We start from the raw sequence: 16,525 nt of genomic DNA on the forward strand, positions 1-16,525 counted from the left end.
AAGGCATTTATAAGCCTAGCCAAAATGTGTTGGCTTTCTCCACCCCCCTTAGATTAGTTCCCTGTGTCTCTGTCCAGCAGAGCCATTGAAGTGATCCCTGGGGTAAACTTTCTGTTTCCCATCCACTCGTCAAGGTTTCTCTTGAAGAGGGTTAGTGAGGAACTCTGCCTAATGTAGACTAGAATCTTGTTCCAGAGCATGGGAAGTCTTTGGGACAGGAATCTATCCCTCCAGCACTTCCTATTTACTGTTGTGGTGAGGTTTAGATCCCTGGAGCGTGTGGCTCGAGGGGATATGGTTTTCTTTAGGTGGAGCATGTCCATCAATTCTGGGTTGGGCATGGCCTTGTATGTCAGGCAGAGATCACCTCTGAGTAGGCGGTATGCAACAGAGTACAGCTGGAGTTTCTTCAGTCGAGCTGCATAGGGCATCTGCTTGAGGCCAGTGATCCTCTTGGTGAGGTACTGTGGTCTTTCCAGTTGCTGCAGGTGTCTTGTAAGGTACATCCCAAATGGGGCATTGCACTCTATGATGGGTCTGATGAGTGATGCGTAGAGGGGCCCAATGACCTCTTTTGATCTGGATGCAAACCCTTTTGTGATGAGGTGGGCCACATAGAATTTTTTAACCACTTTGGCAATGTGATTATCAAAGGAGAGGTTACTAATCTACTTGGGTCCCCAGATCCCTTATTACATCTTCCGTATTTAGGGGGCTACCACCTATGTGGTAGTTTGTGGGTACTATGTTTTTTCCAAAGGGGATGACTATGCACTTTTTGGCATTTAGCTTGAGGCCATGGTTTTGACACCAGGTATCTATCTCAGTGAGACCCTTTTGGAGGATATCTGTGTCAGCCGGAGAGTCAATTATAGCCCCTAGTTTGCAGTCATCTGCAAACTTGGTTAGCCATAGTCCTCCTGTGCTTGCCTGTACCTCTGAGAAGTATATGCCGAACAGGAGGGGTCCTAGGACTGAGCCCTGGGGAACGCCACTTGTAACTGGTTTAGAGTCAGACCTAGCTCCCGCAACTCTTACCATGTGGGTTCTGCCCGTGAGCCAGTTGGCAACCCATCTCGTGACGTAGGGGTTTATGTTCAGGCTGGTGAGCTTGTCTATAATACCTGAGTGGGGAATGGTGTCGAAGGCCTTTGCGAGGTCTAGGTAGGCTGTGTGGACCACCTTTCCCTCGTCTATAGCCTTGGTAACTGTCTCAAAGAAGTCCATCAGGTTTAGGAGGCATGATCTGTCCTTAAAGCCGAACTGCATAGGGTCCAGTGTTTGGAAGTTCCCAATGTCTCTGTTAATGAGATCCATGATGATGCGCTCCATAGCTTTTCAGACCAAGCTAGTCAGGCTTATAGGGCGATAGTTCCCAGGGTCCGTTGTGGCTCCACCTTAGTGGAGCAGAATAACTGTTGCTGTGCGCCACTCTGTGGGCATGTAGCCTGTGGAGATGCTGAGTTTAAACAGTGTGTTTAGGTGAGGGGTTAAGTTCATCTTTTAGCTCGTGTAGGACACAGCCTGGGACATCGTCCGGTCCCACTGATGCTGTGTTTTTGGCTTTGGAGAGGGCTGTTTTAATCTGAGTGTCTGTGATTTCAGGGGCACTACATTCTTCTGGTATAGTTATGGACCCTTTTGGGGGTGAGAGGGGGGTGAAGTTTGCACTGAATCTGTATGCCAGGATGTTGGCTATATTGGTCAGTTCAGTGTATTTTGTGCCATTCTGCACTAACTCTGTGCAGATCTGAGAATTGCCACTTAGATTCTTGACATAGCTAAAGAATGCCTTGTGGTTATCTTTGGAGTCCATGGCAATTTTTCTTTCGAAGCTAACCTTGGATGATTTTATGAGGGAACGTAGTTTCTTGCTGATACTGGTCAGGGATGTCTTCTCTTCTTGGGATTTTACTCTCTTCTGTACTAGTTTCCTCCATCTACTGTATAGCTTGTTTATGGCAGGGGTCCACCAGACTGGTTTCCTTTTCTTGATGTTGTAAGGTAACGATATATTAATTATAAGAACTTAATTTAAAAACAGCTACAACCAATATAAACTGCTACAATTAACTTAAAATAGATGAGAATAAAATAAAAACAGCTAAAACAGATACAGGATGGGTCAGATTTTAAAAGACTGACTCGGGTACAAGAGCTATCTATAAAACAGACTTGCACTGGAATCTGGCCCACTATTAAAATTAACTTGAAACAGATACAGAAATGAAAATTCCACAGACACCTGGCTCTTTTACTGAACTGCTCAGAACTAGCACAACTGGCAGATAAATTACATTTCTTCCAACAATTAGCTCTGTTGTCGGATGACCTGGAACTCATTAAAACAAGCAAGCAGTTTAAAAGTAGTTCAAAATTTGACAAAAATCTTCGATCTTAACAGTCACTGGCAAATACGCTTCTAATCTGAGCTAGCCTGGCTCTCCCTCTTCTTGTAAGAAAGTTACTAGGGTTTAACTTTAAGAGTTAGATCACTTAAAGAGCACAAGCAGTACAACTACTTACTAGAATTAATAAATATAGGCTTAAAGAGCTTTACGCCATTTTTTCCAGATGTCATAAGGTCAGACTCAACAAAACACTGATTAAAATAACAATGATTAAAAAACAGCTAAATGTTGATTCATGTTGACTAATGTAGATTCAAAGTATTACAAAGTATGAAAAAAGTTATGATACATGACTGGGCATAAATACTTTTGACTAAAGCTGCTGATGTATAAAATAAAAATAAAATAAATACATTTTAGATGATGACAAAATTCAATATTTCATTAATTCAACATAGCTGCACTCACTGAACAGTCAGGACTTTTATGGCCCATTAGTCTAAGATACTTAAAATGCAAGTTTACTATACCCTAATAGCTAAAAGAAAGAATAGTTGTGTAAAAGCTTACCATAACCATAGATGTCCTTCTCTTCCATGTTGCAGTATTCACAACATAAAGGATTCCCTGTCTGGGCAACCTGAATGTCCGGCAAGTATACCAAAGATTTAAACTACTGCAAGGTATGTGAGATGTTGCACACAGGATAACAGCCGACATAGGCCATAAAAGTGACATCTGCATGCACTATCCTCAGAAGGGAATGCCCCAGTCAGGATAACAGGATAAGACGTAAAAGAGAACAGGATAAGAGGTAAAACAAAATATCATCCCAAGAAAACCATAAACCAAGGGGGAGAGAGGGTGGGGTAGAATACTGCAACGTGGAAGAGAAGGATATCTATGGTTATGGTAAGATTTTATACAGCTATTCTATGTTCTTATATTCCCTTGTTGCAGTATTCATAACATGAGGGAGAATACCAAAGCTCATGAAAGGGAAAGGGAGGTTGGAGCAGAAAAAGTCTCCATGAAACTATGCAGGATTGCCCTGGCAAAGCCTGATCTGGATCTGGAGATATTATCCAGCTTGTAATGTTTGGTGAAGGTGTGGGAAAGAAGACCATGTAGCTGCTTCCAGAACAGGGGCAGTGCCCATACCTTTGAAGAAGGCCCCAGAGGAAGCTACAGTCCTAGTGGAATGAGCTTTTACTGAGGAAAAGTGTGTCTTTACATGAAACACATAGCAGAAAGAAATGGCCTCAGAGATCCAAGTGGAAATAGTTTGTTTAGAAACAGGATTTCCCAAGCTCCCTGGGATGGCATGAGATAAGCAGTTGCTCTGATTTCCTAATGGAACTGGTCTTTGCCTAGGTAAAATCTGAGTTGTCTATGCACATCAAAGGTATGTAGCATCCTTTCATTAGCATTTTGAGGGGAAGGAAAGAAAGGAGATGAAAAGACTAGTTAAGGGACAAGTCATTAGCCACTTTACGCATGAAGGAGGAGTTAGTACGAAGTGAAACCTTATCTTTGGGGAAGATGAGAAAACATTGAGAAGCCATTAAGGTTTGAAGTTCAGAGACTCTTCAAGCAGAGGTGATGGTTACCAGCAACATACTCTTCCATGTGCAAAACTTCAAGGAACCTGAGACTGCAGGCTCAAAGAGAGCCTGACTAAGCTTTTCCAGTACAAAATTCAAATCCCAGGGGGGAGGGAACAGGTTTCCTGGGAGGTCTGATGTGAAGGACGCCTTTAGGAAAGCTTAACCGCTAGGCTAGAAGCTAAATGAGATAGAGGCAGACATGCTGAAATGGCAGATAAGTGGGCTTTAACAGAAGAGTAAGCCATAAATAAGAAAGAACTAGGGGAATGTCCAATGAAAGTGGATCTAGCTGTTTCTTCAGACACCAGATGGAGAACCTCTTCCATTTGGACAAGTAGGATCTGCTAGTATTGGGTTTCCTGGCCTCCTGCAGGACTAGAAGTACGTCATCAGAGAAAAGGTGTTGGAAAGGGATCAGATGCCTATCATCCACAGAGTCAGGCTCAGAGTTGTTAAATGTGGGTGGATAAGAAATCCCTTGTTTTGTGTGAGATAATCCACCCTGTGAGGTAACTTGTGATGACTGCCCTTGGCTAACTGCAGAAGAGGAGGGAACCAGTGCTGTCTTGCCCAAAAGGGGGTCACCAACAAGACTCTGGTTTGTCCTGCTGCATTTTCAGCAGAACTTTCTGAATGACTGGGAAGGGGGGATGCATAAAGAAACTTCCCCTTCCATGAGAATGATAGGGCATCCACAAAATTTTGGAACTTGTCTGTTCAAGGGGAGGCAAAGAGATCTAATTGAGGAGTACCCTACCTGTGGAGAATGTCCAGAAACACATCCTTGTGAAGCATCCATTCATGGGCTTGTGTCATGGCCATGCTGAGTGTGCCTGCCTGAACATTTTGAGCTGAGGGAATGGAAACAGCTAGTAATGTGACTTCTGCTTGAGAAGCAATCTCCCAGGCCTGAAGGGCCAGCCTGCAGGGCAGGTATGACTTTGCGTCCCCTGCCTGTTCACACACCAAAGAAGTGTGGTGTGTCTGTGAACAGTTTCAGGAGACCTGGGCGGAGACAGTACTAGAAAGCATTGATGTTGACATGTTGTTTCCCTATGGAAGGAGACCACAGGCCTTGAACTTTTTAATTTCCCAGTGCTGCTCACCACCCCATGTATGAAGCATCTATAAACAGTCCCTGCACAGGATGTGGGTCTTGTAGAGGAAGACCTGGATTCAGAGATATTTGTTGAATCTACTAGTGTAACTCTTTCTTCAGGGGATGAGCATGCTGGCACCTGAGAGTTTTCAGATACCACTGGAATTTTAGCATGTGAAGTCTGGCTAAGGATAACATGGGGATAACAGATGCCATGAACCTTAGCATTCGCAGAAACTCTCTGTCTGACACTAAAGTTAGAGGAAGCAACTGCTGGAGGTAGGTCAGCAGAGACTGCATTTTTTGCCGAGAGAGGAAAGCCATCATAAGGTCTGTCCTTATCCTGCAGCCCAGGAAAACCTGATCCTGAGAAGGATTGAGGGATGACTTGTTGTAGTTGACAGTGAATCCCAGGCTTTGGAGCAGGGATATGGTGGTTTGGAGGTTTTGCTACAGAATGTCTGGATGGTTTGCTTGAATTAGCAGGGCACCCAGGTAAGCGTAAATCAGAATTCCGTGAAGTCTGCAAAAGGCAATGACAGGAGCCAAGCATTTTGCGAAGATCTTTGGAGGAGTGGAGAGTTCAAAGGGCAAAGCACAAAACTGAAAATGAAAGGAAGCAACAGAAAAGGTAAGAATTTCCTGAACACAGGGTGAATGGGGATATGAATCCTTGATGTCTAGAGAAACTATAAAGGCCTGAGGAAGCAAGACAGGGAACACAGACTGGAGAGGGAGCATGTGTGACATGGGAACCAGAAGAAACAGACTGAGCTGGGACAGCTCTAGAATCAGTCTCCATGGACCACCTTTCCTGGGTCAAGAAACAACATCTTTATAGAACCATTTTCCTCTTTACAGAGGTGGAACTTCCTGAATGGTCCCCTGTGAGATCAAGTCTTGAAGCACCTGAGGGAAAAGAAGGAGCTGCTCTCAAGGGGATTGTGGGATGCCCATGAAAGGAGGGATGGATTTCCAAACCATGTAGTAGTCGTTTTGGACAATAAAAAGGACCCATTTGTTTGTGGTAATGCTTGCCATGAAGAAAGTGAGAGAGGCGCTGGGAAAGACGGATGCTGGAGAGACTGGGCAGGTAGTCACAGACTATCTGGGCTTGTCAGGAAAGGGGGGCTTTTTGAGCAGAGGCTAGTTGAGATCTGGAGGAGCGCTGCCTGGTTGTCCCTTTCTCGTGAGGGAGAGGTGAGGTGCAGGTTTTCTTCCACACAAAATGAGATTTGGAAGGATAATTCCTATGATTCTTAGGGGAAAGGGGACACAAATATGTGCTTTAGTTCCTGTAACTCTTTCCCTTTTTCTTGAAGGGATTTGAAAAAGGCAGCAGCATTAGCACCAAAAAGAGCAGAACTGCCCAGATGTGCGTCCATTTCTTTCTTGATATCATCAGGCAAAGGCTGCAGTCTTAGCCAGGAATATGTCCTAAGGACAGATCCAGATACAGCTGATCTAGCAGATACTTCAGCTGCATCATAACTGCATTTTATGGAGTGTCTAGTTACTTGGGAGGAGGCCATCATGGGACAGGAAAACTATGCTTTGGCTGTAGAATCAGAAGATCTATCAACAACTGTGAAGCCTGAGAAAGCAGGGCCAAAACACAAAGTACAGTTTTGTACCTACCATAAATGTAGATGTTCGAAGATCCACATTGCTGCAGTCCTAACACTTGGGTAGTCCGCTGTCCTCGGTCGGCCCGAATATCAAAGTATAAGGCTGACGTCGGTCAAGGCGCATTTGACTGACATCAGGACGTCAGGGTACAAATGCGCATGACCGACGTCATATCCTCAGTCTTTTCTTGCCCCAGATGTCAGAAGACCCTAAAAAGAAAGGTCAAAACCAAAAGACAGCAAGACAAACACCCAAGCACCCTTGCCCTAATTATATGTACAAAATATACACTATATACACAATATTTACAACTCAACCCACACAACCACCTCTAACTACAGAGGGGAAGGAGGGAGGGTAAATTGGACTGCAGCAATGTGGATCTTCGAACATCTACATTTATGGTAGGTACAAAACTGTACTATGTTCTTCATCTCACATTGCTGCAGTCCTAACACTTGGGTAGAATCCCAAATCAGAGGTATGGGAGGATGGCCAAACTATAAGGAAGCAGGAGCTGCCAAAATGCCCTGCAAAACAGCAGTGGCAAAACCAGCCCTGGATTTAGAGTAAAGTGGCAGGTGATAATGCCTAGAGAAAGTATGCACTGAACTCCAAGTAGCTGCCTCCAAAATATCCTTGGTTGCCACCCCCCTCAAAAAAGCTGTCGAAGTGGCAGTAGCTCTAGTGGAATGAGGCCTAATCCCAGCTGGAATCTCCTTGCCATGATGGGAATAACAGAAAGCAATGCAAAACCCAATCCACTTAGAAATAGTTTGTTTTGACACAGGCTTGCCCTGAGAACTCAAAGCAAAAGAAACAAATAACTGCTGAGACTGCCTGAACCCTTTAGTTCTGTCCAAATAATATCACAACTGCCTGTGTACATCTAAAGTTTGCAAAATCTTTTCCCCGTTATTTTGGGGATTTGCATAAAAAGTAGGCAAATGAATAGTTTGGTTTAAAGCCACACTAGAAACCACCTTAGGCATAAAGGAAGGATTAGTACGTAAAGATACCCTATCCTTATGGAAAATCAAGAAAGGCTCAACCGCCATAAGGGCCTGCAATTCAGAAACCCTTCTTGCAGAGGTAATGGCCAACAAAAAAGCAGTCTTCCATGATAAATATTTCAACTCAGAAGTAGCTGCAGGCTCAAAAGGTTGTAGAGTGAGTTTCTCCAACACAAAATTGAGATCCCAAGCAGGAGTAGGAGCTCTTCGTGGGGGTCTTATATTCTTTGCCCCTCTAAGAAATTGCTTGAACAAAGGATGAGAAAACAATGGTGGGTCACAATCATAGTGAGCCGAAATTGCTGCAGCACGAACCTTAATAGAAGAGGAAGACAAACCTTTGTCCAGTAACTCAGTAAGATATTGAAGAGCCACACTCAAATTAGGCTCAGAAACATCAAAATCTTTTGCTGCACTCCAAAATAAAAATCTCTTCCATTTATCTGCGTACACTTTCCTTGTACTAGGCCTTCTAGCTTCCAAAATTACATTCAAAACTTGCTGAGGAAGTGGAGACCCACTATGATTCAAAACAGAATATGCCAGGCTGTTAGGTGCAGAGAGTGAAGCTTGACATTGAGCAAATGGCTGTCCTCCTGTGACAACAGGTGTGGAATCGAAGGCAAAGGCCATGGAGGCTTCCGTACCAGACTTCTCAGTAATGGGTACCAGTGCTGTCGAGGCCAATCTGGAGCTATTAAAATCATCCTTGGCTTGTCCTGTCTGACCTTTATAAGTACCTTTGGGAGGAGAGGCAGAGGTGGAAAGGCATACACATGAAGATTGCTCCAGTTGAAAGAAAGAGCATCCACTCTCCAAGCTGTGGGATGAAACCTTTTTGTGCAAAACTTTGGCAGCTGATGGTTTAGTGGAGAAGCGAACAGATCTATGTCTGGAGTTCCCCATGACACTGTCAATTTCTGAAATACATGAGGATCCAATTTCCACTCGTGGGGATCCATAATTCGTCTGCTCAACACATCTGCTAAGGAGTTCTGTGCTCCTGGCAGAAACCTTGCCTGAAGATTGAGCTGTAAACTGAGAGCAGTCCCCCACAAAATCATTGCTTGTCTGCATAGAGGATAAGAATGCGTTCCCCCTTGCTTGTTGATGTACCACATGACAGTTGTGTTGTCTGTTAGAATCAACACCTGCCCTGGAAGAAGTAAATCCTTGAAAGCTATTAATGCAAACTGGACTGCTAACATCTCCTTCAGGTTGATATGTAGATGTTGTAGTCTGGCAGGCCACTTGTCTTGTATCCACTTTCCATTTAGATGAGCTCCCCAAGCTTTGTCTGAGGCATCTGTCGTTAAAATCTGACTCGCCTCTGGCCGGGTCACAGAGAGTCCCTTGTTTAGGTGACATTCCTGAGCCCACCACAAAAATTCCTTTTGAATGCAAGGTATTATTTGAATGACAGTGTCTAGATCCTGGCAGTGCTGTGTCCATACATTTTGAGATACCATTGCAGCTTCCTCATATGCAGTTTGGCATTGGGAAGCACCAGAATACAAGATGCCATGAACCCTAAGGCTTGAAGGACTGTCCTTGCAGTCAGCCCGGACTGATGAGATAGTTGATGGAAGTAAAGGGAAAGACTCTTTTGTTTGTCCGGGGTTAAAAGGCCATCTGGGATGCTGTATTCAGTCTTACACCCAGAAAGCACATGTCCTGAGAGGGTACTAGACTGGACTTTATTTCGTTCACAGAATACCCCAGGCATCTTAGCACTGCTATCACATATTCCAAATGATGAAGAAGCTCTTCTTTCCTTGAGCCAGAATCAGGCAGTCGTCCAAATAAGGATAGATCTGTATTCCTTTGAGCCTGAAGAAAGCTATCACTGGAGCCAGAACTTTCGTGAACACTCTGGGCAGTAGATAAGCCAAAGGGCAATGCAGAGAACTGATAGTGAGAAGTCCCAGCTCGAAAACGCAGATACTTCCTGCAACTTAGTCTGATAGGAACATGAAGGTAAGCCTCCTTGAGATCCAAAGTTACCATCCAATGATCTTTGCCCAGCAGAGGTAAAAGCTGCTGTAACGTCAACATTTTGAACTTGGGAATGTCCAGATAAGTGTTGAGGATAGATAAGTCCAAAATTGGTCTCCACGTGTTCCCTTTCTTTGGTACTAGGAACAGGCGAGAATAAAATCCTAGGCCCACTTCTGGCATAGGGACCGGCTGTATGGCCCCTATTTGGAGTAACAGAGAAATTTGCTTTTGAACCTCTATTCTTTGTTGAGGAGGAACGTCTGGCATGCCTTTGAAAGGAGGCAAGGTATGGAAATAAAACCTGTAACCGTGGTGTATGATATCCAATACCCATCTGTCTTGGGTAATTAAACTCCAATTTTCTTTGAAAAGTGCCAACCTTCCTCCCAAAGGTGCTGCCAGACGAGAAGGCTCTGGCAGCTGAAAAGGTAGGTCATTGGGTCTGTTTACGAAAGGACTGACCCCTGCCCTCACCCGAAGACTGTGCAGGAGAACTCCCTGTTCTAGGCCTGAAAGAGCCCTGAGCTCTGCCCCTACCACGTCTAGATCTACCCCTAGACTGGGAATCATAAGAAGGATACGTCCACCCCTTAGTAGGCCAATTTCTACTAAACTTTGGAGGCTGGACCTGCAAAAAATCTTTAACAGTCTGCATAGACTTAGCCTTGTCTTCCATTTTCTTTAAAACTGCCTCAACAGGAGAACCAAACAACACGTCAGATTGTAAAGGAGCATCTAAAATCCTTGTTTTAACATGGTCAGATAAATTTTGATCCCTCAGCCAGGCATGCCTGCGAAGAACTGACCCAGTGGCAGCCACCCTAGACGAGGCCTGTACAGCATCAAAACCACATTGCAAAGAATGCTTACCCACCTGTTCAGAAACATGTACTAAATCTTGCAACTCTTTACAATCAATACCTTCTGCCAGAGCATCAACCTTAGACTTCAATTGTGAAAGGAGATAGTTTTGGTATTTCAACATGTGAAACTGGCAATTCAAAGCCCTCATAGCAAGAGTGGAAGAAGTATAAACTTTCTTTCCCCATCTATCCAAGGCCCTGGCCTCTTTGTCTGCAGGAACCGGATTCTTTACAACAGAAGCCTTAACACCTTTAGGCCCCTGGCTAACAGTTTCTGGGTCTGCCCTAGGACTCTTAAAAAGATACTTATGAGCTTCAGGCACCCTGTAATATCTATCCGGTTTAACAGGAGCAGGAGGCAAAGAATCAGGATTAAGAGAAGCCTCTGTAAAAACATCTTCCACTACATCCAAAACAGGAGGTATAGCCAAAGGCCTATGCTGGGGTAAAAACAAAAATTCCCTAAGCCTTTTCCTGGAATCAGAAAAGTCCTGACCTTCCCACTTAAAATGCTCCCTCATGGAATGAAGAGTTTCTGAAAAAGAAAAATCCTCAGGAGGAGAAGCAGAAGGAGTAGAATCATCCACATCAGAATCAAAATAAGGAGAGTACTCCTGCAAGTCTTCAGCCGAAGACTCTGAAATATCTGAAGCCTGCTCAAAACTCCCTAACTCAGGCTCCACCCTAGGTCTCTTATCAGGAGGGGGCATAGAACCCCTAATCAAAGTAATCAAATCTTCTGCCATTTTAAGCATATGCTTCTTGGGCACAGTTCCTGAAGAACTAGGGGTAACACCAACTGAAGTTAAACCTGGCCTGCCCCTGGGAGAAGCCTTGGAAACAGAAGGAGAGGGCCTAACCACCCTAGGCAGGGAGGGGAGTATAGTAACCTGAGAAGCCCCATCAGCCTGGCCTGCCTCCTGAGAGGCCACATCCTGCAATAACAAAGTCTCTCAAAGAAACCTCCGGTGGAACCACCGGCTCCACCGACACCTCTAAAGAACCGGCGTCCGGTACTAACTGTTCCTCTAGCCTAGGTTTAACAGCTTTGTCCTTGCGCTTCTTCGAAGCGGGCGTCGGAGCATCCGACGGCATTTTATAATTGCACCGCTTCCCGAAGACTAACCTGGCACAATCTAATCTTCTCTTAATAGTGCGCTTATTGAATCTAGCACAAGAGCGACACCCAACAACGTCGTGCTCCGGCCCTAAACAAGGAATACACAAAGTATGGTAGTCTCTATGCGGTATCTGTTTCCCACAAGAAATACAGTTATTCACTTTTTCTGACATCCGGTAAACCACTGAGGCAAGAAAAAACTAAAATATTCCCCAACGGGGTACTTAGCCAACTTTGATTCGGTCTGAAACTCCGAAATCGAACAATTTCAGAACGCCAACCGGCACTTGCAACACTGCTTCTGCATCGGACCATGCGGCAAAAAAGACTGAGGATATGACGTCGGTCATGCGCATTTGTACCCTGACGTCCTGATGTCAGTCAAATGCGCCTTGACCGACGTCAGCCTTATACTTTGATATTCGGGCCGACCAAGGACAGCGGACTACCCAAGTGTTAGGACTGCAGCAATGTGAGATGAAGAACATCTTAGACATACGAGTCTGACAGTCAATGGCCCTGAAGGCCAAAGAAGAGGATGTGTACACTTTTTTTACCTATTCTCTCCATTATCTTGCTGTCTTTCTTTCTTTATTTATTTATTGACATTTGACGACTGGGAAAGTCCACTGGGTCAGGAACCCATTTTCAGCAGACGCCCAAGGAGAAAAGCTCCACAATTAATACAGTCAAATAAAAAAATAGACACTTGACAAAACTTTTTTAAAAGCGGAAATATGCAAAAATTTAAAAAAATTATAAAAGTAGAATACATAGACAATATAAAACTTATCAGTATGTATCAGAACTTATATAAACTTAAATAACAGTTGGTAGTACAGTACAAAGCTTGAGCGGTTTCTTTTTGGCATTGCATGAAAAAAAATGACAGTTCTTGCCGAACAGTTATAGCAGTAATAGAGCTGTGCTGCTGTCAGGGTAAAAGTTATTTTGAACTATTGAACTGGGATAGAAATAAGTAGTGAAGGTTTTATGGTGAAGTAGCACTAAGGTTTTATGGTGGTTTGTTTGATTTACACTGGCATTTGAGGTTATGTAGGAAGTAAGTTTTTAATGCTACTTTATATGTCTTTATACAGTCTATTTAGTCTTGGTATTTTATCTGCGGGAAGGAGTACAGTGGGGGGCAAAAATCTGGAAAGTCTATCTGCATACACTAATACCACAGCAGGATCTGCAAAGGTACAAAGATACATTTGAAAAGAAATTTGCTGTCCTCAGGGACCTTGTAAAACCCATCCGACCTTTTTAGGGCTGGAGGTTGTGAATCTGGGTTTTTGGACACAGAAAGAAAAGCATCCTGAAAGCAGGTAGCACAGGTGGAATAGCTGAAGGAGAAGGGGAGTCCATCTGTAAGAGGTCATAGTACCTCTTCTGCACTTCAGAGACTTGTGCGCTTCCCCACTTGAACAAGTCTCTCTTCCTTGGGATTGTTTCTCCAAAGGATACGTCTTCCTTAGGGTAGTCCCCACCACTGGAATCAACTTCAGGGGAAGCATAACCCAGGGGGGAGTTAATTTGTGCTGAGTAAACCAGCGACTCATCTGAGAATGGAACTTCTTCCTCAGAGGCCTCCTGTTCCACAGCAGAATTCCTACGCAAAGAAGGGGGAGGAGAAGCTGGAGTAGCAGTTTCAGAGGAAGGCCCTAGTGCTAGAAAAACAATAAGAATGCCATGCAAAAAAGCTCGCCAGTCTGGGGAAGGATCCTGACAGGTGGAAACATGTTTTTGTTTCTTTTTAAGGCGAGAATCAACCCTAGGTTGGGATGAATGGGCCGACGTATGCCTGGGTTCTGGCACAGATGTCAGGCTGTCTTCAACTGCTAAGTTGGTAGAAGTACTGAGAGGACTGTCCAAGGAAGTGAGCTGCGGTTCCCCCTTACCATCCTGAATGGACATCTGCAAGGCCTCTGCGGACATGCTCATGGAACTCTCCTTAACGGCTTCCAAACCTGTACCTGCTGCAGGAAGAGAACCAGGCACCGAATGGAGCTCCTGGCCTTCACTGGCCTTGAGAGGGATGTCGGGGTTCAGAGGTGCAGCCCAAGTTTCAGACCTAACCTTTTTTACCTTCTTCTTCAGAGGCTCACCGGATGGACCCGACATACCCTCCATTGTAAGTGCTAGTTGCTTGAGTCTCTGATTCTCAAGGTATACGTTCAGAGCAGAAATACAACTGCGGAGCATCTTAGGGACAAACACCTGAAAAATCGAGCAAGCCTTACAGTCGTGAGTGGACCCCAGACAAAAGATACTGTTTGTGGTTATCTTTGTGTGGAATTTGTCTTCCACAATGACACTTGCCTTTCTTGGATGACATCAACCTTGGAAATCATGCAGAAGCCAAAAAAAAAAAAAAAATAAAAAATGCAGGTAAATTCTCCAATGGGGTGCTTATCTGAAACAGCAACCACTCTGTGATCAGATGAATAGTAGAAGATGGCATTCGGACTAGAGGTTGAGAAGTTCTGAGGATGGTATGTACAGACGTCACTTTTAAGGCCTACGTCAGCTGTTATCCTATGTGCAACTTTGCACATATCTTGCAGTAGTTTAAGTCTTCAGTATACTGGCTGGATGTTCAGGTCGCCTAGGCAGGGAATCCCGCATGTTATGAATACTACAACACGGAAATAGAAAGACATCATAGTACTAACTGGTAATAAATCACAAACAGTAATTGCCAAGCTTTTCATAAACTAAAGGCTTTAGACAAAGACAGCATATACTCATATAATTATCGAAGCTAACAAAGTGCAATTACATTACTATGAAAATAACGGAAAAGTGAAGAGTTTTGATTTACAAACAACACTTACTACTGCTGATCCAGAAATGCCTGCCTCCTTTTTCGCCCGTTCTACCCAAGCCTCTGCTGCTTCATTACTGCTCTGCTCTTTTATTGCAGATGATGAAGTCTCTTGAGGAGGTTCTGCCATTTTTGTTACCACGCGAAGTGGCCCTAACGTCCTAATGGTAGATTTTCTAGTTGATCCTAATAGTTTACACAAAACAGAAAGTATTACTATTTTTTTCAGACTGTGAAATAACACTAAAGTCATTGTCTGATTTATTTACTTGTGACCAGGTCAGAAAAATTTCACAATTCTCAAAACATTTGATAACAAGGAAATAGATTTATTCAGCAGCTTCAAAAATATGTCTCAATCAAATAATTTAAGTCCAATAAAAGCAATAAGCCAATCTGGCATTATTATGAAATGCAATCTAAACCTCGACAGTTACATCAGTCAATGACCAAGTAAATAAGAGTGAACAAAAATTAGAGTAAAAAATAATCATACTGTAATAGGCAATATCTACTATATCATGAATCAGACAACACATATGGCACTACACACAGCAAACTACAGTATTAAGCAGAACGTTGTAAACAACTAGCCTGGTTACATTACATATCAAAAAGTTGACTTGGCAAGGGTCATACATAACCTCAAGCAATAAAACTAATACAATAACCACTGGCAGCTACTGCAGAACATATTAGCAGGGAGCAGGATAATATTTTGAAAGCCAGCTGGGAGAATCAGCATTTTTACTCAGTTCACTCAAAATGCTGATTTGACCAAACATGATGCTTCAAGGGGATTTTTTTCTGAGTCCATACTGCAATGACCCTTAAGCTGAATAACAGTGACAGAGATACAGGGGATACGCCTTCTGCTTGGCAAAAGAGGGCCTTCAGCCTTATGACAATAACACATCAAATACAGTTTCTGTGACTAGGTTTCAAACAGGACTGCAGTCAAAGAATATGTTTTGAGGAAATGATCCTATGGATTACAAAAACTATGTAAAATAATGAAACTACGACAGAAAAATAAACTCATGGCAGAGATATCAATCGATATGTATTTTTCAGCCCTCTGAATGACTGATGGATGCCAACAATGAGGAAAGCTGAGAGACTGTGAACAAAACACAAACAAGAATTTGCCAACGACACTTATGACTATCACTAAAGATGACTGCAGCCACAACATTTAAAGAAGTAGAGTAAATAAAATTAGAAGTATAAGGCATCTGGCAAAAAGAAATTAAGATAGCAATTAAATGGATGGCAGCCACTATTTTTGTATACTGATGCAATTTCTTCCAATCCCATCTGTGTGTGTTTTAGCAAAATTTTTTACATACAGATGCAATTTATTACATTCTCATCTATATATTTTTTTTAGCTGTGCTGCTTGGAAATTAGGCACTGAAGTATGCATCATATTCCACATAGAAACTTTGCTGCTACTGTATTGCTAGAAACAGAGTTGCATTCAGATAAACAGTACTGTTGAAAAGCTATTTACGCAATGACTAAAACAATGTTGCTTTGCAGTTTAATTATTTCACTCTAGAAACACTACCTTGCTGTTTCAGTTTACTTTCACAAATTCATAAATACATGAGTTGACCTAACATCTGAAAAAGAATGCTGCTCTGTTTACATATTAGAAGAGGGCCACTGTACAGGTACGCATTATCCGTTTTCCTGCATAATAAGCATCTGCTTGCTAAAAGCAAACTAATATCAAAATGCACCACTTTTATACATTTGCAGGAGGGCACAGTAGACTACATTCCTGAAAACTAACAGCATAATATAGACAAAATGAACTTCCCCTGTTTCTGGATGCTTACAAATATCCCTTGAAGTGTCCTTGCAAGTTGGCATGTGGACATTAAGATGGCAAAACAGAGGACCTTTTCCTTAAATTTTGCTTTTGGTGCCTAGATGAAAATGCTGCATTAAAATCTTTTTTTTTTTCAAGGCACTACTTAATTACTGTTATTTCACACACAATTTAAAAC

General features: G+C 43.1%; 1 protein-coding gene across 1 annotated transcript in view; it reads right to left on the reverse strand.

Annotated features, from left to right (window-relative positions):
- CFAP36 (cilia and flagella associated protein 36) overlaps positions 1 to 16,525 on the reverse strand; it is a 1,925,715-nt gene that overhangs the window by 320,014 nt on the left and 1,589,176 nt on the right. The window contains exon 8 of the mRNA XM_044055272.1: positions 14,521 to 14,696. Coding sequence (XP_043911207.1) covers positions 14,521 to 14,696 — 176 coding nt within the window. The remainder of the gene's footprint in view (positions 1 to 14,520; positions 14,697 to 16,525) is intronic.

Source organism: Protopterus annectens, chromosome 1.part2 (genome assembly GCF_019279795.1).
Source record: "Protopterus annectens isolate FY-2018-M chromosome 1.part2, PAN1.0, whole genome shotgun sequence".
In the NCBI taxonomy this organism is placed as follows: Eukaryota; Metazoa; Chordata; order Ceratodontiformes; family Protopteridae; genus Protopterus; species Protopterus annectens.